This window comes from Canis aureus, chromosome 2 (assembly GCF_053574225.1).
Source record: "Canis aureus isolate CA01 chromosome 2, VMU_Caureus_v.1.0, whole genome shotgun sequence".
Taxonomy (NCBI): Eukaryota; Metazoa; Chordata; class Mammalia; order Carnivora; family Canidae; genus Canis; species Canis aureus.
In genome coordinates, this window is record NC_135612.1 from 65,408,966 (window position 1) to 65,434,118 (window position 25,153).

Below are 25,153 nucleotides of genomic sequence, written 5' to 3' on the forward strand. Positions count from 1 at the left end.
AGCTTCAAGTTGTTGACTGACACAGATGAAATGTGTCACATAGAAAAGTTGTTTGCAATAACACTGCCCCAAAACATATCGGAGAGTGAGAAAATAAATAGGAGCCTTTCTCAGAAACAGCAAGCAAGCAAGCAAACAACAACAAATTATACAGTGCCTCTGTATAATTACACAGCACTTAGTATTCAACATATTTGTTACTCAACATATTTGTTAAAGGACTGCATTCTGAGTTAGTTAATGGGGTAGTGGTATCTTGTTTAAACATGGCAGTAACCCCATGGGATAAGCATTTTTTTTTTTTTTAAGACTTATTGATTTGAGAGAGAGAGAGAGAATGGGGTTGGAGGTAGAGGGAGAGATTCTTCAAGGAGATTCCCTGCCAAGCAGGAAACCCAGCTTAGGAATTGATCTCACGACCCATGAGATCATGACGTGAGCTGAAACCAAGAGTCACTCAGCTGACTGCACCACTACTCATTAGCTCGTTGACCTTGGATGAGTCACTTAACGTCTGAGTTTTTGCACCTGCCCACAGCACGTACTGTGAGAACTAACTGGGGTGACATGGGTATGGGACCTGGCCAGGGACTTGTCATGAATATGCACTTAGAAAATGTGAGTTTCACTTGCCCTGGCTCCTCGGATGGCTAGACTCAATTCTGGAGAATTATAAATAGTGTCGTTTTACTTTCTCCCTGGTTTTCTCTCCTCCAGTTCTTTCTTTTTCCTTTCTTTCCCTTTTTTTTGCTTAGTCCATTTGCAAAGAAGCAACTTATGAGGAAAATAAATGTGCACCGAGGCAGATTAGAGTCAAGTCAGAAATAGAGAGCAATGGGGAGGGGTGATGTAAGTAATTGCCAGCAGGAATTCTGGAACTGGAGTCAGACAATTTGGGATAAACTCCCAGATCTGCCGCTTACTGTGTATGTTTAGTAGGCTGTGTATTTACCTGCACCTCCATTCTGTCATCTGTAAAATGGGTATGAGACACATGGTACCCAATTGATAGGATTCTTGTGAGGATGAAAGCTTTTAATCCATGTAAAGACATGCCTATACCTAGCACACAGTAAGCAGTCTACAAATGTTGATTATTCAGACTGTTTCAGGAATCTAAGTTAGGCCAATGCTTAGATGAGAGGATTAAACCAAGCTGGAGGTTCCTGGCAACCAAAGCCAAAACATGGGTAAGAGCTGGGATTCGCCAACTACAGCCCAGCGACCCTCCATGAATGCTCTAAAATTATATGTGAAAATTTTCTGGTATGTGCTTAAGGATATTATTCTCAAGAAAGAATCCTAAACATTTTTTTTTTCCTAAACGGATCTGTGATTCAAAAAGAATTAAAACCAACCATTGACTGAATGACCTCTTAAGTTCTTTGGTCTCCAAAATTCTAAAATTTCCCTTTTGGTACTCACCCTTTTGGACACTGTGTTCCAGAATACGGAAACAGAGTTATTGCTGCAGTCTTCCCTCCAGTGTGGACAAGATTGATAGTTCATTTCTAAAATGCATAGTTTACAGAAAATAATTAAAGTAGAAAGGAAAGGGTATAATTAAGCTCTGTTTTTCCTGGGCTATTCGATCACAGTGGAGCCATATTCCAATAGCATCCCTGCCAGGATGGAGGATGGAAAATGGACTCATCTCGACCCAATTTAACTAAAGGCCCCCTGAATCCCTTCCAAGTCCTTACCTTACCCTCCAAATTCCTGACAGGAACACAGTGACCAGCTTTGAGTCATCGTTCTGGAAAATTACAGCAAAAGTTCATCTGGCAGAGACGAGCCCTCAACAATATCTCCTTGTCCAGGAAAAACTAGAGATAAAACTAAGGGCCTCAGGAGCCTCCCTTGCCAGCTACTCCTCTGCTTCCTGCCAATTCTCAGCTGTCAATTCTTGTTGACAGCTTTCCTCCCCGACCTGCCTCAGTCCCCACATGCACAGGCTCAGAGAGCCTCGGAGTCCTACTACACTCACTCGCCCCAGCCGGTGAGATATAGCAGGTGCAGGGCACGAATGCATCGTTTCTGTGGTACTTCTCCCAAACATATCTGTCTAATACACAAAAATTTTTTAGATTATCTTTTGAGATATAACTAACAAATAAAATTGTGACATATTTAAAGTATACAATGTGAGGCTTATATAGAGAGAGACATCATGTAAAGATTCCCCCACATGAAGTTAATTTAACAGATTTATCACTTTCCCTACTGATCTTTTTGTGTGTATGAGAGAACATTTGAGTTCTACTCCCTTAGCAAATTTCAATTATATAATACAGCACTAGCAACTATAATCCCCATGCCAGAATCTCAGAATTTATTCATCTTATAACTGAAAGTTTGTACCCTTTTTCCAACCTCTCTCTCATTCCCACACCTCTCAGTCCCTGGCAATCACTTTTCTCTCAATTTCTGAGTCTGACTTTTTTTTTTTTTTTTTTTTTTAAGATTCCACATATAAGTGATACCATGTAGTACTTGTCTTCTCTGTCTGGTTTATTTCACTTTGCACAATGCCCTCAGATTTATTCCATTGTGTGTGTATATATGTATGTGTGTGTGTGTATGCATGTGTACCTACTTTTTTTTTTCTTTTTTTATCCATTGCACTTGACTACACAAACATCGAGTATTAGGTCCTAGGGATAAAGAGATGAATCAGATAGAAGCCCTGCTTTCAAAGACTACATGATCTAGTACAATCAAATAAATTAGAGAATGATCAACATGGGTTGATGGGGGTGGTATTCAGCACCTTTCGGGAAGGCTGATGTTCCACTTGGTTTTGCAGGATGAATAGTCTTCAGATAGATAAGGTAGGGAAAGGTGCTCCAGGCAGAGAGGGCACAAGCAAAGATACCACAGGTTTAGATCAGTATCACCCGAGCCAAAAGGATGAGAAGGGCATAGGAAAAGCAAAGGGCAAGTCATGCTAAGGAATTTAGACTTTATCTTGGAGACAAAATTTAGGTTGTAGGTAAAGACAGAAGCAATCCCACTGTGGTGGCTGGATGGAGGCCAACCCAGAGTGGTAAGGAGGGAGCAGTAAGAATCTTACAACAGCCCCCACAAGAGAGCAGGGTGTTCATGTGCTGGACTCAGGCAGTGGTAACAGAGTTAGAAAAGGTAAACAGGGGACACCTGGGTGGCTCAGTGGTTGAGTGTCTGCCTTCGGCTCAGGTCGTGATCCTGGGTCCTGGGATTGAGTCCCACATTGAGCTCCCCACAGGGAGCCTGCTTCTCCCTCTGCCTGTGTCATTGCCTCTCTCTGTGTGTCTCTCATGAATAAGTAAATAAATCCTTAAAGAAAAAGTAAATAGATTATGTTGGTGACTCTGAGGCAGAATCTGAGAACATCATACTTCACTTCTGGATCATTGAGCAGGTAGAACAGGTGCATAAAGAGAAGTCCTAGAACTTTCTCATATTTCCTCTGTGGGTATGTGTACAGCTGACCCTAGAGAAGCAACTGTCTTTCTACTTCTTCCTTGTTATGAGTTGAATTTTGTTCCTTCAAAAGATATGGTAAAGTCTTAACCCTTGGTACCTGGGAATGTGACCTTATTTTGGAAAAAGGGTCTTTGCTGATATAAGCAATGAAGATGGGGTCATTAGTGTGAGTGAGTCCTAACCCAATATGAGTGGTGTCCTTTTCAGAAGAGGAAGTATGGTCACAAAGATAGACATGCACAAAGTGAGGGATACTCTGAAGACAACCATGTGAAGAGGCAGGGTTTGGAGTGATGCGTCAAGCCAAGGAGCACCAAGAGTTGCAGCAAACACCAGAAGCTAGAAGAGGCAAAACATTCTCCCCTAGAGCATTTGGAGAGAGTACAGCCCAGCTGACACCTTGACCTCAGACTTCTAGCTTCTAGAACTTGAGAAAATAAATTTCCAATGTCTGTGGTACTTTTTTACAGCAGCCACTGGAAACTATACACTTAGAGTCCACAGACATGTACTTGACTGCCAGTGGCATGGAAAAAAGTTCTAGATCAGAAACCCTTCCCAAGATGAGGAAGTAATTCTGGGAGTTTTTATAATAATTAAATGCTAAAAACAAAATCACACAAATAAAAAATATTTCCATGCATAGATGTAAATAATTACTGCACAGTCCAAAGATGTATTCGAATCATCTCCCAACAGAGGCCAGAATCTTGACTATGATGGAATGAACATACATTTTGTGAGGTGCTGCAAAGGTGCTACCATTTATAGGTTTTCAAGAACATAAATTTCCTGCTGTCTGACATTATATAAACAGACCATTTAATAAAATTTTAAGGTCACAGCTAAAAAGGAAGGAGGGAAATTTTACAACAAAGAGAAATTAAATTAAATACATTAAAAAAGGAAGAATAAGAAGTTTTTAAAAAAGAGATCAATAGGTCATAAAAATTTAAACTTTCAGGGGCACATCGCTGACTTAGTCAGTAGAGCATGTGACCCTTAATCTCCAGGCTAGGAGGTCAAGTCCACATTTGGCATGGAGCATACTTAGAATAAAAATTTTAATTAAAAAAATTAAAACATTCATAGTAAAACAAATACCAACTTAAAACTAAGTTATAAAATAATGTGGACACCAGAATATATAACAATTAAGATATAAATATCAGGAAATACAGTAAATAAAATAGGGAGAAAAGGTTAAAATAAATAAAAACTGAGGCCAAAAACAAAAAAATGAAGTCAATAAAATAACCTATACAGGTTTCAAGTGAAAAGTGAGCAAAAACAAAGAACTCTAAAATATAAATAGATAAGAATTTGATTTTTTATTTTATATATCTCCATTTTATTCAAAGAAAGAATTGAGGTGGTAAATTGAAAAGTAAAGTCAAAAGAGAGAAGTTTTCATGGTAAACAAATGTAAAACCTAAAAGAATTCAATGAATGATCAAGAAAAGCTGACTTGCAAAATGGGAAATTCAAACTGGAAAGCAGGAAGCATAGCAACAGGTACAAAACTTAGGGGCTCCTGGCTGTCTCAGTTAGTAGAGTATTTGACTCTTTTTTTTTTTAGATTTTATTTTATTTATTTATTTATTTAAGAAAGCACAAACAGGGGGAGCAGCAAGCAGAGGGAGAGGGAGAAGCAGGCTCCCCACTGAGCAGGAAGCCCAATATGAGGCTTACTATCATGACCCTAAGATCACGACCTGACCCAAAACCAAGAGTTGGTCATTCAAACAATGGGGCCAACCAGGTGCCCCAATATGGCTGTATTTCTATTTACTAATTCTTAATGAATAAAGCAAAGTTGCAGAATAGTATGTGTACCTTTTAATATATGTATTTATGTGAACATAGGGCCATGCATGGAAGGTTTCATTCAGAATTGTTGACAACAGTCCCCCTTTGAGAAATGAAATGGAAACCGAGGAGCGGGGAAGGTGTAGGGTGACCTTCACCTTTTACTTTTATACATTTCTGTAACATGCAAGTGCTTTGCAAATAAGCATGCATCATTTTTGTAATTGAAATAATGTAAGCCTGGGATGAAGAAGCTACTATAATAAGTTTTTTACAACAGCCAAAAGCAAGGTGCCTGAGTGGCTCAGTTGGTTAAGTGACTGACTCTTGATTTCAACTCAGGTCATGACCTCAGTGTCCTGGGATTGAGCCCTGCCTTGGGCTCCACGCTTAGCAGGTAGTCTACCTGAGAGTTCTCTCACTCTCTCTCTGCCCCTCCCCCCACTCATGCTCTCTCTCTCCCTCAAATAAATAAATCTTAAAAAAAAAAAAAAACAGCCAAAAGCAGTAAGAATAAAACAATATAAAGTAAAAATATGCACAATATAAATAGAAAGAAAGGAAAAAAGAACCCCTGGGGTCCAGGAATCAAGTCCCACATTGGGCTCCCTCCATGGAGCCTGCTTCTCCCTCTGCCTATGTCTCTGCCTCTTTCTCTGTGTCTCTCATGAATGAATAAATTAAAAAAAAATCTTTAAAACAAAAAGGATGTAAATGACATCAGGACAGATATCTGTGGCTCCGTCTTCCACACTAATCTGCCACAGCCGCCAGCACAGCCCAGGGCTCCTTCAGGTCCCTGGGAAATCCCAAAAGGCCCCAGTCCTCACCAGAAGAGCTTGCGTCTCCACACCACTTGAGGCCATCCGCCATGTAACCCAACAGTGTATCCTCCAGGGTGTACATATCCCGCTGGACCCGCGTGTAGTCATGCGCCAGCTCACTTGATTTGCTCCAAAAGACGGTCTAAGAAAGAGAAACACAACCTATTATTTTTTAATGGTCCCCAAAGAAACCTTTTAAATTTTTTTTATTTTACTTAAATACAATTAATTAACATATAATGCACTACTGGTTTCAAAGGTAGAGATTAGTGATTCATCAGTCTTATATAACACCCAGTGCTCATTATATCACATGCCCTTCTTAATAACCATCACCCAGTTACCCCTACCCCCTACCCTCTCACCTCCTACAACTCTGTTTCCTATGATTAAGAGTCTCTTATGGTTTGTCTCCTTCTCTGATTTCATCTTGTTTTATTTTTTTCCTCCCTTTCCCTATGATCGTGATTTGTTTCTTAAATTTCACCTATGAGTGAGATCATATAATTGTCTTTCTCTGATTGACTTACTCCATTTATTAGCATGATACCCTTTAGTGCCACCCCACATCATTGCAAATGGCCAGATTTCGTTTTTTGAGGCTGAGTAGTATTCCACAAACACATTCTATTATCAACAACAATTCAATAAGTCAAAAAACAAAAAACGAAAAAACAAAAAACAAATCCACATCTTTTTAAATGAAAGAAGAACAAAAAGCAGAGTAAATTATATTGAGTAAGGGTGAGTGCTGTTAAGTCCATCACTGCTTTCTGTATGTGAAACTGAGAGCATGAGTGTGTGGGGGGGTATGTTTTCTAGGTCATAATATTTTTGGCGGCAGTAAAAAAAGTTTGAAAGCCATTGGTCAAAATCTTACAATAAACACAGAACCAGAACACATCTGGAGAAGGCATTAGGAAATTTCTAAAGTTATCTGCAAAACAATTTTGTCTACGTGCTATTTTCTGGTGAAAGTGCTCCTTAAGAGGTTCCACAGCCTCTGCTTCTTTCCTCAACTCTCTCCTCTCCCCCACAAAGAGAAAAGAAAGAAAAAAATACAGTGAATTTTTTCAGGATCCCTTGTAAAGGTACAGAAGGTCAAATTTCAGAACAATCTCAAGCCCTGTTCTTCCCGACAGGAGGCAGGGGAGGGTGGGGCTTGAAACATGGGCCCTGGAGACCCACTGCCTGTGAAGCCAGCATCACCACTTACAGCTGTCTGACCCTGGGCAGCCAAAGCCTTGCTGTGCCTCACTTTCCCCATCTGTAAAATAATATGGGCATATCTGTAAGGAACTCAGGAACGTGAAGAGATGAAATGAGACAATTGCAAATCAACTGCTTCGTCCTGTATCTGTGGCCTCGATACTTGTCACTGGGGTTATTTCCCAAGCAGCCCCTCTGGGCAAGGCCTTGCATCCATGCACCAGGCAGGAGCTCTGTAATAACTCCAGCTCTTCAGTGATGGGATGAGTGGCTATAATACATGGCTGGCTCGGGGGCTTCACAAAGATGACTGGGGGTACACTGAATTTTCACCTTAAATGCTGCTTTAAAAAAGAGGCACTCCATTAAACATTTTCCAGTACAATCAATGACTCTCTGGCTCCTAATCTTGTGCTAAAACACATCAGCTGGTCACTTCCAAGGCCATTAGACTTGAACAATCACTGATGCCTAACCTCATCAAGCCAAGGTTTTCTCACTGGTCAAATGAGGGTGTTTATTATTATGCAGGGTGACTGAGTTATTATTAACATCATCATCATCAGAGGTCAGGTGACAGTTTGGCAATTAGGTAAGGTTGGGTCATTTTTGTTTGGGTTAGACTGGGCTGTGTTTTGGATAGGCTTGCTTTGCCTGTATTTTGGCCATGTCTCCTTCCCCTTTCCCTGTTCCCATTTCTCTCTTTCTTATAGTCCTTCCCTAGACGTCCTAAATCCTGATGAGATCCTGGTCCCCTAAAGGCCCCCCAAACTCCATGTCAGCCAACCACACATACATTCTAACATCCAGATTTTCCTCTTCCCTCATTTTGGCCAAAACATGGTCCTGTGACCTCTTCCTTTGCCTTTTATCCTCTGTTTTAAACATCAATAGCTTGGCCCCCATTACCTTGTCACAAGGTACAATTTGAGTTGTCAGTTCCATTAGTGGCCGATAGTCCTGTTCTGTACTGCCACAAGGGTCCTTGGAAAGAAATGCACTTGTGAATGCCTTCCCTATCTTTTGGCAGTCTGTATGTCTGCGAGATAAAACATGGAAAAAATAAAACAGGAAAGGTTAGATTTCAAACCTTGTGCTCCATATTTTTGGAGCACAATTACCCAGAAAAATGTCACTTGGGAAGCAATGACCATGTGCCAAGTAGTTCAGGCACATCATCTCATCTAAATATGTGGCATTTTTGATGATATGAACATTACCCTCCCTACTCTACAAAATCCTTGTCCCTCCTGGAGCTCACTCTGGTTAGAAAGACAGATAGTACTCAAATAAGCAAATCAGTTCACAAAATAAGTGTGAATTATTCTAAGTATTCAGGAAATCAATGGAGAGGGGCATCAGCAAAATACTGAAGCAGTAACCAATTAGGGGGGCTGGTCAGAAGAGTTGCCCCTGAGAGGTCACATAAGCTAAGACTGAATAATGAGGAGAGCATTCCAGGCAGAGGGTACTGCAAGTACAAAGGCCCTGAGGCACACAACGTAGCTGCAATAGAAAGGAAAGTGAGAGTGGTTAAAAAATCAAGTCAGAAAAATAATCAGACGATAGGTCATTTATCACCTTTGGACCAAAGAAGAAGCCATTGGATGGTTTTAAGCACGAAAGTGGTCTCATCTAGGGGCACCTGGGTAGCTCAGTCAGTTAAGCATCTGACTTCAGCTCATGTCATGATCCCAGGGTCCTGGGATCAAGCCCTGAGTTGGGCTCCCCACTCAATGAAGAGTCTGCTTGTCCCTCTCTTTTTGCCTCTCCTCGCCCCACTCGTGATTTCTTCCTCTCAAATAAACAAAATCTTTAAAAAAAAAAAAAAAAGTGGTCTCAACCAGATTTTTTTTTTTTTTTTGAGTCATCACTAGAAAGCTCTAAGCTGGCCCAAAAAAGTAGAAAAGTCTCTGAAACAAAATTCCAATTCCATGTCCCCTCCAGACAACCACTGGTAGTGAGAAGGCAGGCAGTCAGGCAGGGAAGAGCAGATGGAGGGAGGAGAGGATCAAGGGATACTGGAGAAGACAGCAATTGGAACTCTCCTTGCATTTGTGTTAACAGGTGCACAAAAACTTGTCACTGCCTTGGGACAAAGAAGTGGGAGTGCTCCCTTGAAAGCACTCAGTTATCATTATTGGGATAAACTCCAGCCTTTGCAATGGTGATCCTAGGTATGGTACCAAGGCAGACAATTTGATCCAGGGGAAATAAAGACCCTTTGTCCTCCCTTCCCTTCTGAGCATCTTTCCCGCTGCCCTCCAGAGGGTCTCCTACCTGCCCAGCCCAGACTGGCTTCTCCATGTTAAGCCAAGGAATCAGAGAATATCAGTGTATACAGGCCTTTTTACACAGGAGCACCCAGCCCACCGGGTGTATTTTTTGGAACACGAAACATCGGAAAGCTTTTTTGTTTAGGGCAAGGAGGAAAGCCCTTGAGTTAGGCTGCCTGCCAGAACTCTCTGGTTTTGGCAGTTATGTTGTGTGTCCTTGGGGAAGTCACTCTCTCCCTGTTTCTTCATCTGTAAAGTATCTACCATCCCACGCCTGAGGTGGTGAGAGCACTGAGCTACTAGGAGTCAGATCTAAGGTGCAAACACACGCCAGAGGATAATATCACCGCCCATCCCCTTGTCCACAGGCAATATGATTGTTTCCCTGCTCTCAATTTTGAATGGGGATGGCATCCACCCTCACCTTTGTAAGAATCAGCCTAAAAAAATCTAATGGCTTTGATGTAAAACAGCCACAGGACAGAATTCCACATCAGTCACCAGCAACTGGGTGGGCTAAGGTAATAATAATAATAATAATAATACAATAGTAGCACTTATTGGGGCTTAATATATATTTCACACTCTTATCTCATTTAACCTCATAACATTTCTATTAGCAAATGTATCAGGATTTGACTTGAGTTAATAAGATCTAAGATTTCAGGGACTTAAGAGAAAACTTTATTTCTTGTCCATAGCTCAATCTCAAAGCCAGCATCTGAGATTTCTACGACATTCCACATGTCTGAGACCCATCTGCTTGGTCCAAAATGGGTGCTTCAGTTCCAGCCCTCATGACTACATTCCAGTCAGTGGAAAAGACTAGGGAAAAGAAAGAGAAAGAAGAAGGAAGAGGAAGAAAATAACAGCAGCAGCAATGGGCATGTGGGCTGCCTCCTAAGGACAGGTACTTAAAAGATGTTCTATTTACATTCATTTCATTTGCTATAATGTCATCACAGGCCACAGCTAGCTGCAAGGGAAGGTGAGAAATGCCATCTTTAACTGTGATGACCATTGCACATCTAAAATCACTGTTTCAATTCTAGGGGAAAAAAGGCCTTTGTCACAGGGAGATACCACCATTCTCCCATTTTACAGATGAGGACATTTGGTGGCTGTGAAGTTAAGCAATGCATCCGAGGTCACAGGGAAGCCGGGATGGGTCCCAAGTCCGTGTGAGCCTGAAGGTCAGGCTCCTACCACACTCTGGAGCAAAGTGCTCCAGCCTCAGCTCCCTCATCTATAAAAGGGAGGTAATAACACGGCACTCATGAAGATTTGTGAGGATTCCGTGAGCAAACACACAACATGCTCTCTCGTGCCAAGGTCCTTCCATTCCCCAATTCCCCAACCTGCACAGGACATTTAAACTCTCATCATGGTTTTCCTTCCAAAGGAAACCATTCCTGTGCCAGGAAACCATTTTCCACCTGGCTTTCTCCATACATTATACATTTAAAGGTAGAAGGTGATTGTATTATATACTTCAATGTCAATCAAAATTTATGGGCACCTGATGATGTTCATGGGGATCATGCTTTAATTCCATTAGTTTAATGCAGTGGCTTCTCAAAAACATGCTGTTCCAGATTCCAACTCCCTTGTAAAATTTTTCTACCTCTGGCCTTAGCAGCATCTGTGGGACTTGAAGCAAAGATTGAAGGGAGAGAGATATCTCCATGGGATGAAGAGCAAGAGAATTTGCTGAAACTTTGAAAAATTCTTGAAAATTTGCAAAAAAATCTGGCACTGAGTCCACCCAGATGTTTTCTCGAACATATTCTTATTTAATCACCAAGGACTCAATGGGGTCTCCTACAGAACTCACAAACCTCCAGAATTAGTTTTATGTTTTTTAGATATACAGATTAGTTCTGGAAAAATTGCTTTCTGGGCTCAGGAATCCCCAGGTTAAAAATTTAACAGAGCTCCTTGTTCAGAAGGGGCAGAGTTATACAACATTAGAGTTGGAACAGACCTCAGTAGAGTTTATAACTCAGCTGCCTTCCCTCTGTCTTGGAGACCACAGCCCCCAAGTCGCCACAAGTTAGAGAAAAGTGGGGACAGAACAGGAAAAAATCTGGGGGCAGGCTTTATGAAGCTGCTTTTTATCCTTAAATTCAAAAGTAAAAATTTCACCTTCAATGTGCAAGTCAACATGTTATTGGCATAAATGGAGAGAGAGAAATAAAAAGGCATGAGGATGGCATTGTACAGAGATGTCTGTAGGACTTATCTCTACAGGTCATCACAGAAAGGAGCCTCAAATTCACAAGGCACGCATATTGTGGTACCAGACTGAAAAAGAACAGAACTAATTATAATCAGAGCACTGGTGACTTGCCCAAAGCACTAAAACTTGAAAATGCAGTAAATAGTAGAACGTTTTCTAATTTTTTATTATAGAAGATAGAAACAGAATAAAAAAAAAAAAACTCCTTGACTAAATATTAATCAGTATCCTTATTTTGAAAATGATTTTTCTCTGTATGCTACTCTAGTTGTTGTGACATGCAAAATCTATCTGCACATATAACCACTATGGGTTTCTATTTGCCCACTTTCTGGCTTTGCTTCCTTTGATAGGGTCCAGAGCGATTAAAGATGTGTAGCCAACAGGAGGGGATGATTTCAAAAAGTATCTCCACTTAGTGGAATATAAAGCAGCTTTTGAACAAAGCTTGAAATCACTTGGAGAATGTTTATTTTACCTTAAGTGATGAAAGTAGACCTCACCTTATAGAAAATAGAAAAAAGATGCCCATCAAAGTAGTAGTTGGGGTTGTCTCTCAGAAGAAAACTAAAGACAAACTTCCACTTTTACCCCATATTTTTCTGTGTTGGTTTACAGTAAGAATAGATCCATGTACTATCCAAGACATCTAAAAAGAAGGAGGGGGTTAGAACCCTCTTACACTGTTGGTAGGAATGCAAACTGGTACAGTCATTCTGGAAAACAGTATGGAAGTTCATCAAGAAGTTAAAAAAAGCTACCCTATGACCCAGCAATTGCACTACTAGGTATTTACCCCAAAGGTACAAATATAGTGATTTGAAGGGGCACACGCACTCCAGTGTTTATAGCAGAATGTCCACAATAGCCAAAATATGGAAGGAGCCCAGACATCCATTGACAAATGAATGTATAAAGAATATGTGAGATAGATAGATAGATAGATAGATAGATAGATATAGAGAGATATAATGCAATATTATTCAGCCATCAAAAAGAATGAAATCTTGCCATTTGCAACAATGTGGATGGAACTAGAGGGTATTATGTTAAGTTAAATAAGTCAATCAGAGAAAGACAAATACCGTATGATTTCACTCATATGTGCAACTTAAGAAACAAAACAGATGAACATAGGGGAAGGGAAGGAAAAATAAGATAAAAACAGAAGGAAAGGCAAACCATAAAAGACTCTTAATTCTAGGAAATAAACTATGGGTTGCTGGAGGGGAGGGGGGATGGGGTAACTGGGGATGGACATGATGGAGGGCAGGTGATATGATGAGCACTGAGTGTTATATGGAACTGATGAATCACTAAATTCTACCCTGAACCTAATAAAACACTCTATGTTAATTAACTTGAATTTAAATAAATGATAAATAAAATTTTAAATTAATTAATTAAAAGAGGTGGGGAGTTTCTCTTTAATCAGAGACATAGTATAATCACAACCAATTTTTAAAAACTGAGGGAAAAAAACCTCACAGGAATCAAACCATGTTTTAAAAATAGTTATATCTGGTTGTGAGAAGTACAAGGGTTGCTTTGTAATCTTCCCTTCCTTATATTTCATGTTTTCCTATAATAAACATATATTACAATGGAGATCATAACAAAACTTTCATTTCCCTTTAGAGTCACTTGAGCAATTAGACCAAGCATTTAAGAATCTTAGAAAGCTTTAGGACCCAGGTTGAAAGAAAACATATGGCCTTAGGAATTCCTGTGCCCAGCAGAGATAGATATGGATATCCACTTGGTCACCACTTATTATTTTTGTGTCCTCTCTCATGTCTCCTAGTTACAGTGTTTTTTCTCATCTCTCCTCCAATTAAAGACAGCATGTGGGACACCTGGGTGGCTCAATCAGTTAAGTGTCTGGCTCTCAGTTTTGGCTCAGTCATGATCTCAGGGTCATGATCTCAAGATCGTGAGATGGAGTCCTGCATCAGGCTCCATGCTCAGGAGGGAGTCTGCTGGAGATTCTCTCTCTCTCTCTCTCTCTCTCTCTCTCTCCTTCTGCCCCACCCCCAACTCTCTCTCTGTCTCTCTTTCAAATAAATAAATAAATCTAAAAAAAGACAAAAGCAGTAACTGGGCAGGACTTGGTGCCCCAGCCCCACTTCTCAAGGCCCAGTGATGTGATACATGAGGAGGGGTAGGGGCTATGGCTGCAGACTTTTTCCAATGGAGCTTTCTCTCCAATTTAAAGACTTCCTTGAATCCTTAAGCAAGATTGGTTTGTCCAATCACTCTTAATCACAGAGCATACTAAGAAACTCTATGAATAATATCAAGGAGGCAAGTAATCAAGAGGCTCAGACAAAGCAAGGGAAGGATGACACTTCCTACATAGCCTCCCCGATGTCCTACCCACCTTCCTGCATGGGACACACACTTTCTCACCCAGAATCATGAATCATGCCATTGAGTGACCTTTTGGGTTCTATAGGGTATATCACACAACTGGAAGGATTGAAATGATGAAACATCTCCATCTTATTCCCCAGAGAGCTCCACAACTTACATGACTTTTCCAGAGACTCACAGACTATGAACTTATTTTCTCTAAGTGATCCTTTAACCAAGGACATCCTGTTAAGGACATTCAAGAGATAGGCCTCTTTGTTCTAGCGAGAAAAGAATATTTAGTCTATCTACCTGGAAGTCCAGTTGATAAGGAAATTAGACCACCACTCCCTTGCCTTCCTTTCTTTCCCTCAGGATCATCCTTCCAAAATTAGGTAAAGCCACCAAAGCCAGCTGCTCTAGCTCCTTCCTTGCTGGGACCCAGATAGCAGAAGGTTTTACATGGAGATATTGGTGATGAAAAAGAGAAGCCCCTGACACTCAGGAGCTGGCCTGGCACTCACTTGGTATTCTACTGCTGGACCCCATCCAAAGACACCTAACATCAGATAAGCCTCTCTGTACCCCTGAGACTGTGATGTGAACAGACAGAAGCCACACATACACACACACACACACACACACACACAGACCAAATATCCTTCTATCTTAGCAAATATCAATGCCTGCTCCTTCTTTACCAGTAAGAGCTTTGGTTTTGCTTCATTCTTCCAGCTGACATATAAGATTAACCTACCCTATCAAAGAATTAACCCCATTCCTAGTGCTTCTGGGCAGCATCCAGGCAAAGCCAGCCTCCTTGAAGCTTGCCCCAAATCTCACAAAACAAGCTCCAATCCTATAAATTGTTCCTAACATCATCACACTAAGCCCTTCCTTGTCCCCATGAGCTCACCTATTGAATGCTCACTCTTGCAAAGAGCCATGAAACCCTTGTTCAACTGCTGTGTTCCTGGTGGTCTTGAGCTGAGGGACATTGATAGTAACCTGCCATCTTGAGGGGGATATTAAAGAATCAAAAGGCCTGTGAGAACCAGCATGCCTTAAGCAGTGTGTATGCTTGACAGAAGTTCCAGGAGCAGCTTCTGAAAGACTCAATCTACTAGTAAGAAAGTCTGCATGTTGAGCTGACATCTTAGCCATGACAGTATTTCTCTGTCTGCCTCCTTAACTGGTGACCTGGAAGCTAGGTACAAATGTCAGGACTCAAGGTCAAGGACATGTCCTCCCTCTTCCTACCACTTGGCTCCTTCTAGCAGACCCCAGATGGTCGTCAATTGCCCTATCCCCCATGAGTCAATCCCTCTTGCTCGCTTCTCATCCTTTCTCCCTACCTCCGACCTACCCAGGCAGTGGTCTCTAGGAGCACAGAGGTAGGAGGGAATGCTAGAAGGTTGGAAAGGAGAGTGCATGACCACCACAGAGTGCTCCCCACGTGCTGGACACTGTGCTTAGTCCTTAACCCATACTTATCCAATTTAAATCTCACACTAGCCACATGAGGAGGATCCTGTCATTATCGTGTTTTAGAGTTACTGAAGTTCAGAATTTAGTAACAACTAAATCCAAACAATTAGAGAGTGACAGAGCTGCCTGACAGGCCAAACTAGGCTCTTTCTCCAGAACAATGCTGCCTCCCACAGGACACAAGTTGTTCCTAACATAAATGAGGACCTAAGACCGCAGAGGGCTTGTTCTTTCCCTAGCTCCCATGAGAAGCTGAGGACCAGAATGGGGCATGTTTTCCCCAGGTGATGGGATAGAACCACCAGTGGGGTCCAGGGGATGCACAGAGGGTTAAAGTCCTATGCTAAGGTGAAAACCAGGTACATTTGGTGGTTAAATCTGTAGGTTGTCAGGCTCCTTAATGTTTCATAACTCTGTGCTGTCACCTCTCAGCACAAGTAAGTTTTATTCAAAGTCCCCCTCCCACCCCGGCCCCACCCTGCCGGCAATAAAGCAACATCACCTTCTTAACGTTGGGAAATCTTTCACACCATAAATCCTCATACCTAAAAGCACTTAGATCTCAAAGGGTAATTACATTCATTCTATGAATTTTCCTGCTGTCAAGTCCTGCAGGGAACTTTGTCTGGACCCAGGGAAGACAAGCAGGTTAACTCGGGTTCACTCTCAAATTAAGGCTGAGGGAACCTATATTGTAGGTGAAGACTGCCATCTTGTGGGCAAAGAGAACAACTGGGGAGATTCACTGAGGAAGATCAGAATATCCAAGTAGGGTCTCAAAGGAAGAAGACTCGGGGCTACCAGCTGGCTCAGGGGGTAGAGCATATAGGATTCTTGATCTCAGAGTCAGGGTAAAGAAAGTTCAGAAGTCATTAATTCCATTAATCTGCCTCTAATGCCAGATATGTTCAAGAAACAGCAAAGAAGCCAATGTGGCTGGTGGCTGGATCAGAGAAAGCCAGGTAGATAGTAGACAGAGGTAAAGGCAGACTGGGGGAGCTTCCTAAACAATTGTCAGGAATTTAGCTTCTACTCATGGAGAACTGAGGAGCCATAGAAGATCCAGAAGCACATGATATTACTTAAGTTTCAAAGTATTTCTCTGACTGCCTCGTTGAGTACAGTCAGAGGAAGGAAAGAGCAGAGGCAGATAGACTAGTAATCTGAGGGATCCCTGGGTGGTGCAGTGGTTTGGCGCCTGCCTTTGGCCCAGGGCGCGATCCTGGAGACCCAGGATCGAGTCCCACATCAGACTCCCTGTATGGAGCCTGCTTCTCCCTCTGCCTGTGTCTCTGCCTCTCTCTCTCTCTGTGTGTGACTATCATAAATAAATAAAAAAAAAAATTTTTTAAAAAAATAAAAAAAAATAAAAGCTTTAAAAAAAAAAAAGACTAGTAATCTGGGCAAGTGCCAGTGATTCACACCAAGATGGTGAGAGGTGATAGATTCCAATTACCCTTAAGTTTCCTAATGGATTGGATATGTGGTGTTAGAGAAATAAGGAATCAATAATAATTCCAAGTTTTGTACCCTGAGACACTGGAAGGACACAGTTCCCAAGAACTGGGATGGATTAGGCTTGGGTGGAGCTGACACTGATCAATTCAGCTTTGAACATGCCGTATTTGAAATTTCTAGGAGACATGCAGTGAAGCTGTGGAATAATCAGATGACATATGACTCTGAAGTTCAGGAGAAACAAAGGCATGAAACTCTCAGATCAGCATCCAAAAGAAAAAGAGAAGATGACCAAGGATTTAGCCTTGAGGCAATCATCCAACAGAAGAGGTTGGGAGAAAAAAAAAAACAACAAAAACTGGAATGTGGGACAAAAAGCAGGAGAATGGGTTAGTCTGGAATCCAATTGAAGAAACTATATTGGGGATCCCTGGGTGGCTCAGTGGTTTAGCGCCTGCCTTCGGCCCAGGGCGTGATCCTGGAGTCTCGGGATCAAATCCCATATTGGACCCCCTGCATGGAGCCTGCTTCTTTCTCCACCTGTGTCTCTGTCTCTCTCTCTGTGTCTCTGATGAATAAATAAATAAAATCTTAAAAAAAAAAAAAAAAGAAACTATATTAAGCAGGAGGAAGCGATGAACCATGTAGGATGCTCTTGACTGGTCAAGGAATATGAAGACTGAGAACTGATGGTCTGAAATATCACTAAGGAAGGGCTGTTTTAATTTCCAAATGCAATGGGTGTTAGCGGGTGCATATCTTTTTGTTATTGATTCCTGGGTTTGTTTTGGTTTTTGGTTTTGGTTTTTTGCCTTTATATGTCACATCATGTATTTTGTGAATTTACTTGGGGGAAGATCGTTGGAAATGCTGCCTATATTTAAATATTTTATAAATGTATCCTTAAGAAAGCAATATCCCTGAATTTATCCTTCCATGTGCTCACCTTTCATGCTCATTTCAAGCCTGAGCATGTCTTCTCCTAGAATATTTTTGTTGTTGTTGCAAAAGGTGCTTTTATTAAAGTACGGGAACAGGACCTGTGGGCAGAAAGAGCTGCTCCTCCTAGAATATTAAATAAGCCAGTTCCTTACTAATCAATCATTTGTTGGAATGACAATTTTCCTAAAACTGTAAAGCAAAAAAAATTAGAAAATAAATTTAATGTTGAGGTTTGAATCATTCTGTGATAGTCACTTCTTGCAATTGCTTACTTCAAGCTTTTATACTCATTAACACCTAGTATCATTATTATAATATCCAAAGACTATAAATATGAACATATTAAACATATTTATATTAACAAAATTATTTGTATTTCCATTCTTTTGTCCAATTAATACAGAGCACTTGCTCTGTGCCAAGCAGAGCATTAGGTATATTCTAAGAATGCAGTACTTAACAAGACACATACTACCCTTGACCTCCAAAGCTTTGCTCCATAGGGAATTACAGTTATTAAATAAGAGGTAACTATAAAGTGAGTCATGTGGTGGCTAAGGAAATGTATCACTTTGGGACCTGCTCTTTTGGAAGATTGGATCTTTTTGGAACTGTATATAAGTAAAAATGTTAAATGCCTGTACCTTGATAACTACATGAACTCTGGCCACCCCTGAGCTAAAACTGTTTGCCTCATCTTCTAGGTGCCAAAACTGTCCTATTTCTCAAACATGTCACACTTGTTTCTGTCTAAAATTTGTGAATACAATACCAACATTCAAAACTTGAACCATTAGAAAATATTTTCTAAATTAGATATGTGTATATATATATGTATATCTATACTTGAAGAGAGACTATAGGAATGCAAAAATTGGAACTATTGAGCCATAAATTTAACAAAATATATGCAAGACTAGTACTCTGAAAACAAAACATTGCTGACTGAAATTTTTACATGCCTGAAGAAACTGAAAAGTGTACCACATTCATGGCTTGGAAGGCTCCCTATTAAGATGGAAACCATTTGCTAAGATGTATCTGTAGATTTATCAGATCACAAATAAAAATTTCAGTATACTTTGTTAAAAATATTGACAAAATAATTCTAAAACTTACATAAAAATACAAGCAATCTAGCCAAAGTCAACAAAAGGAAAAAAGCTGGAAAATTTATGTTATTTGACTTTAAGATGTACTAAAGAGCTAGGGAAGCCTGGGTGGCTCAATTGGTTAAGTATCTGACTCTTAGCTCAGCTCAGGTCTTGATCTCAGGGTCATGAGTTCGAGACCCACATTAAAAAAAAAAAAGGATGTACTAAAGAGCTCCAGTAATTTAGAACATGTGGTAGTGGTGAAGAACTGATACAGATCAAGGAAAGAGAATGGAGAGTTCAGAAAGAAACCCATACTTACATGGTGCTATAGGTTGAATATTTGTATCCCCCCAAAATCAGGTTAAAATCCATCCCCCCAGTGTTAGGAGGTGGGGCCTTTGGGAAGTGACTACAGCATGAGGGTGGAGTCCTCAAGAATGGAATTAGTGGTCTTATAAAGAGACCCCAGAGCATTCCCTCCCGCCTTCCCCCATGTGAGTGCACAGAGAGAAGTTAGCCATGTGAGTTAGGAAGCCAGCTCTCACCAGACACTAAATCTGCTGGTATCTTAGTCTTGGACTTCCCAGCCTCCAGAACTGTAAGAAATAAATTTCTGCTGTTTATAAGCCACGTAGTTTCTCATGTTCTGGTATAGCAATCCAAACAGGCTAAGGCATGGTCGATTGGTTTTTCAGCAAAGGGGCCAAAGCAATTCAATGAGAAAAGAAAAGCTCTTTCAAAGAATGATGGTACAGCAAATAGATTCTCATATTAGAAAAAAAAAAAAAAAATGAAATCTACCCTTACTTCATACTCTACACAAAATTAACTGGAAATAGATGAAAGACCTAAAGCACAGGCTATACAGACAGTCCCCAACTTAACAATGGTTCCACTTATGATTTAGTACAAAACTGATATGCATTCAGTAGAAACTGCACTTTGAACTTTGCATTTTGATTTTTCCCCAGATTAGAGACATGCAGTCTGATCCTCTGTCACAATCACTGCAGGCTCCTATAAGCGTTCTGAGTGTGCTTTAAGTGGGCTAGGCTAAGCTATGCTGTTCAGTAAAGTAGGTGTATTAAAAGCATGTTTGATTTACAATATTTTCAATTTATGATGGGTTTATTGGGATGCAACCCCAGTGTAAATCAAGGAAGATATAAATAAGAAAAAGTGAACAAATCGGATCGTGTCAAGATATAAAAACAACTCGACCCTTTAAAAGACCCCATGAAAAAATAAAAGGAATACTGCAAAATGAAAGAAAACACTTTCAGTACACATCTGACAAAGGACTTCTATTCAGAATACATAAACCAAAAACTCAATAAGAACAAAAACCTAACTTTTTTAAGATTGGCAAAAGATTTGAAAACTTAATTCAATAAGCCCATGTTCAACATCATTGGTCATGAGGGAAATGCAAAATTAAAAGCACTATAAAAATACCACTACGAACTCATTAGAATGGCTAAGGAATAAAAGTCTGACAATATCAAGTGTTAGTAAGATTGTATAGCAACGACAATATTCATACATTAATGGTGAACACGTAAAACCATACAATTACCTTGTAAAACCATTTAGTATTTCTTAAATAGCTTTGTAAATCATGTGGCTCTGCTATTTCAATTCTGGGTATTTGCCCAAGAGAAACAAAATCATATATCCATACCGTAACTTTGTTCATAGGACCTTTATTCATAATATCCAAAAAGGGAATACAAGCCAAATGTCCATCAAAAGATGAATGAAGAAACAAATTAGGGTATACAAGCACATAATGGGCTACTATTCAGCAATAAAAGGGAACAGTCTATTCATGCACACAACAGGGATGAATTTCAAAAACATCACGCCAAAGCCATGAAAGAAGCCAGACACAAAAGTGCACAATTTATGATTCTGTTTCTATAAGTACTTTCAAAAAATGGAAACCAATGCCTAGTAACAGAAATCAAACCACCTTTGATGGATATCAAGACATTAGTAATTTAAACAATGTGGTCATTGTTTTGGGATAATTAGATTATAAAGCAGATTGGAAAACTCAAACTAATGAACTTGAAATCAATTAAAGTGGCATTAGAAAGCCCCTTGTAAAGGATGGATTATTTGATAAATATTACTCACACAACTGACTATCCATCTGTGGGGAAAACAAAATTAGGTCCTTACCTTACACCACACACAAAGATAAATTCCAAATGGATAAGAAGAGTTCATTGCAAAAAAGCAAAAGTTTAATTCGGGGAATATATGTGACCTTTATTGTGATCTCTGACATAAAAAATAAGTTCTTAAATAAGATGCAAAAGGCACAACCATAAAAGATAAATGGGATTACACTAAAAATCATCAGTCATACAAGGGATCCAATAAAGTCAAGAGTCAAGACACAGATTGGAAGAACATATTTGCAATCTGCATAACTGACAAAAAATTAGAATCTTGAATGTATAAAGAAGACAGACAATTCAACACACACACACAAAAAGGCAAAAAACAAAAATAGGCACTTCACGGAAGAAACCAGAATGGCCCATAAACATATAAAAAGATGATCAGTTGAGTTAGTAATCAGGAAAACAAAAATTAAAGCCACAAAGAGAGGGGAAAAATTGTTCTAGGCGATGGTAAGGATACATAGCAACAAGGACCTTCATGCTGCTTTTCTGAAAGTAAGTTGACACCACAAATTTGGAGACTGGTTTGAGCATATGTAATGTGGCAGACACTGTTGGTTCCCAACCCAAATAGATTTTCCCTACTCTTCTTCCCTCTTGGCAAAGTATGCCTCCTATCACATTGATTCAAAATATCAAATACTCAGTTCACAAGCCTCCTTTCCAGCTGGGGAGCCATGTGGCTCAATTCTGCCTAATGACAATTGGGGGAAGCACAGAGGCAGTTGAAGGAGGTCTCCTGGGAAAGACATTATTTCCTGATAAAAAGAGACTCAAAATGGTGATTTTCTTGCCCATCCTCCTGCTCTCTGTCCCTAGGCATTATTCTATAAGGAAGGACATAATACCTGGAACTGCAGCAGCCATCCTGTGACAAGAAGCTTAAGGATGGAAGCCACCCAGGGAGATGGGGAGTGAAAGGGAAGTCCCAAACCATCACTGAGCATGGAACCAACCCTAGGACCACCCCATCTCTAAATGTCTTGTAATGTCTGTCTGTAAAATCTCTTGTCTTAAACTACTTCCATTTGAGCATTCTTTTACTTGTAGCCAAAAGCATCTTCATTGATACACCCACTGGTATGGAATGAATTGTATCCTCCCCAAAAGATGTGGAAGTGCTAACCCCCAGGACCTTGGAATGTGACCTTACCTGAAAATAAGGTCTTTGAAGATGATCAAGGTAAGATGAGGATAAATGTGGACCCTCATACAACATGACCGAGATCCTCATAAAAGGGAGGAATTTTTGGGTGCCTGGGTGGCCCAGCTGGTTGAGGGCCCAACTCTTGATTTCAGCTCAAATCACAATCTTTGGTTCATGGGATGGAGCCCCACATCAGCTCCATGTTTAGCGCAGGGTCTGCTTGGGATTCTCTCTCCCGCTGCCCCTTTCCCTGCTCACATGCACACAGCTATGCTCAGTATAAATAAATAAATAAATATATATATATATATATATATTTTTTTTTAAATAGAGAGTAATTTGTACACAGAGAAAGACATGTGCAGAAAGAAAGTGTGTGGAGACACAGGGAGACCATCATTTACTGGATAAAGAACACCTAAGGCTTCTAGAAACTAGGAAAGAGATATGGAATGAATTCTTCCTCACAGCCTTTAGAAAGAACAAACCCTTCTGATAACTGAGCTTCAGATTTCTGACTCCAAAAATATGAGACAATCCATTTCCATTGGTTAAGCCACCCAATTAGTGGTAGTTCCTTACAGCAGCCCTAGCAAACCAGTAACACCCAGTAGTGGGTAAGAACGCAAATTCCATGACTTAGTACTTCTATCTCTAGCTAAACTCCTTAGAGAAAAAAAAAAAAAAAAACAAGCACAAGTAGACGTGTGTGTTCTGGCATCACTTATGCCAACAGAAACTGAGGAAAGGGAGTAGTTTAGTAAACGTAGGATATGGTCTTTCAGGAGGATCTCATACACAAGTTGAAATTAATGAACTGAAGCTCATATATCAACAAGGATAAATCTCTAAAACATGATTAAAATCACCAAAATATGGAAAAAGCAAAGCTTATTCTACAGGGCAAAACACAAACTACATAACAATTAAAATGCAGTCACATCTTTCCTTATCAGACTGATAAAAATCAGAAAATCTGAAAACACCCTGTGTGGTAAAAGTATAGCAACACAGAAACTATCATTGCCTCAAAAGGAAAATTGTCTCACAAAGGGAAATCTGGCTATTTTCAAAATTAAGTTCAATCCTTGAACTTAGCAATAACTCTTCCAAGATTCTTACACAAGAATTTATTGCAGCACTGTTTCATAATATATTACAAAAGGTTTTCAGGGCGGGGGGTGGGAGTGAATGGGTGACGGGCACTGGGGGTTATTCTGTATGTTAGTAAATTGAACACTAATAAAAAATAAATTAAAAAAAGAAAAAAAAGAAAAAAAACAAAAGGTTTTCAACAACCGAATTTGTCTATCAGTACAAATCTAGAATATGGCAAATCCATAAACTGGAATACTCTGTAACCACACTGATAGCCAAGCAAGATACATTATGAAATGAAAAAAGAAAAGTGAAACACAGAAGCACCAATGTGTGTGGGGAAGAAAAGGAATATGGGAATATACTTACATATACAGAGAATATTTCTAGTAAGATACAAGAGAAACAAGCCATAGTATTTGCCTCTGAGAAAGAAGAAAGGGGAATTGTGGGAAGAAAGACTTGTATTTTACCTGTTGAGTTATTTCTGTAAAACTGAAAAGGGGCACCTGGGTGGCTCAGTCTGTTGAGTGTCCAACTCTTGATCTGAGCTCAGGTCTTGACCTCAGTGTCATGAGTTCAAGCGCTGCACTAGGGGGCTCAAACTAAAAAAAAAAAAAAAAAAAAAAAACCCTAGAAAAAAGATCTAAAGCAAATATAGCAAACATGTTACACCTGTTACCTCTGCATAATGAGTAGATAGGCATCAGTAATATTATTCCCTAGACATTCCAGTGTGTTTAAAATTTTCATAATTTAACATCTTTAGCTTAAAAAAAAAGACAAATTGAGAAGAGAGACAAACATGAGAGTAAGGAATATTGAAGAAGGAAAAAGACATCCCTTGAGAAAGAAGAATGAAGTAAACTAGTCCTGGCAAATACAAAGAGGACAGTTCTTGGTAGTAAATTGGTGTGTTCCTACAGGTGGGATTCAAAAGTCCCCCTGAAAAAATTCTGGAAATGCTAAAATATGAAAGAAGTTCCCCCAAATGTGATCGATTGTCTTTGATCTAAGTCTCAAACATTCCTTTGTAATTCTAAATCTCTCAGTTTCAGGGCACCTGGGTGACTCCGTGGTTGAGCATCTGCCTCTCTCTGTGCGTCTCTCATGAATATATAAATAGAGGGATCCCTGGGTGACTCAGGTTTAGCACCTGCCATCGGCCCAGGGTGTGATCCTGGAGACCCAGGATTGAGTCCCGCATCGGGCTCCCTGCTTGGAGCCTGCTTCTCTCTCTGCCTGTGTCTCTCTCTCATGTATATATAATTAAAAATCTTTTTAAAAATAAATAAATCTCTCACAGTTTCAGTATGTTTTCAGTCTTTCTTTGCTCTTGAAGAATTCCCAAGGAGATTTAATTACTAATTTGACACTGCTCTAGGTAGGTTAATTCATCAACAAACTTTTACTCCCAGGAACCATGATAATGAGGAAAGTAATTCTATTATGAAATTATTTATTATGAATTTCACAATACTTAAACTATAAGGTGCCAAACACAGCAATGGCTTTGTAATATTTACTAGATAGTCATAATAAAAGTAACATTTGATG

At 40.0% G+C, this 25,153-nt stretch overlaps 1 protein-coding gene across 1 annotated transcript in view; it reads right to left on the minus strand.

The window, feature by feature from the left end:
• CD38 (CD38 molecule) overlaps positions 1–25,153 on the minus strand; it is a 48,310-nt gene that overhangs the window by 8,502 nt on the left and 14,655 nt on the right. The window contains exons 2-4 of the mRNA XM_077877379.1: positions 8,217–8,346; positions 6,105–6,240; positions 1,426–1,511 (exon numbers count right to left, since the gene is read on the minus strand). Of these exons, the coding sequence (XP_077733505.1) occupies positions 1,426–1,511; positions 6,105–6,240; positions 8,217–8,346 (352 nt within the window). The remainder of the gene's footprint in view (positions 1–1,425; positions 1,512–6,104; positions 6,241–8,216; positions 8,347–25,153) is intronic.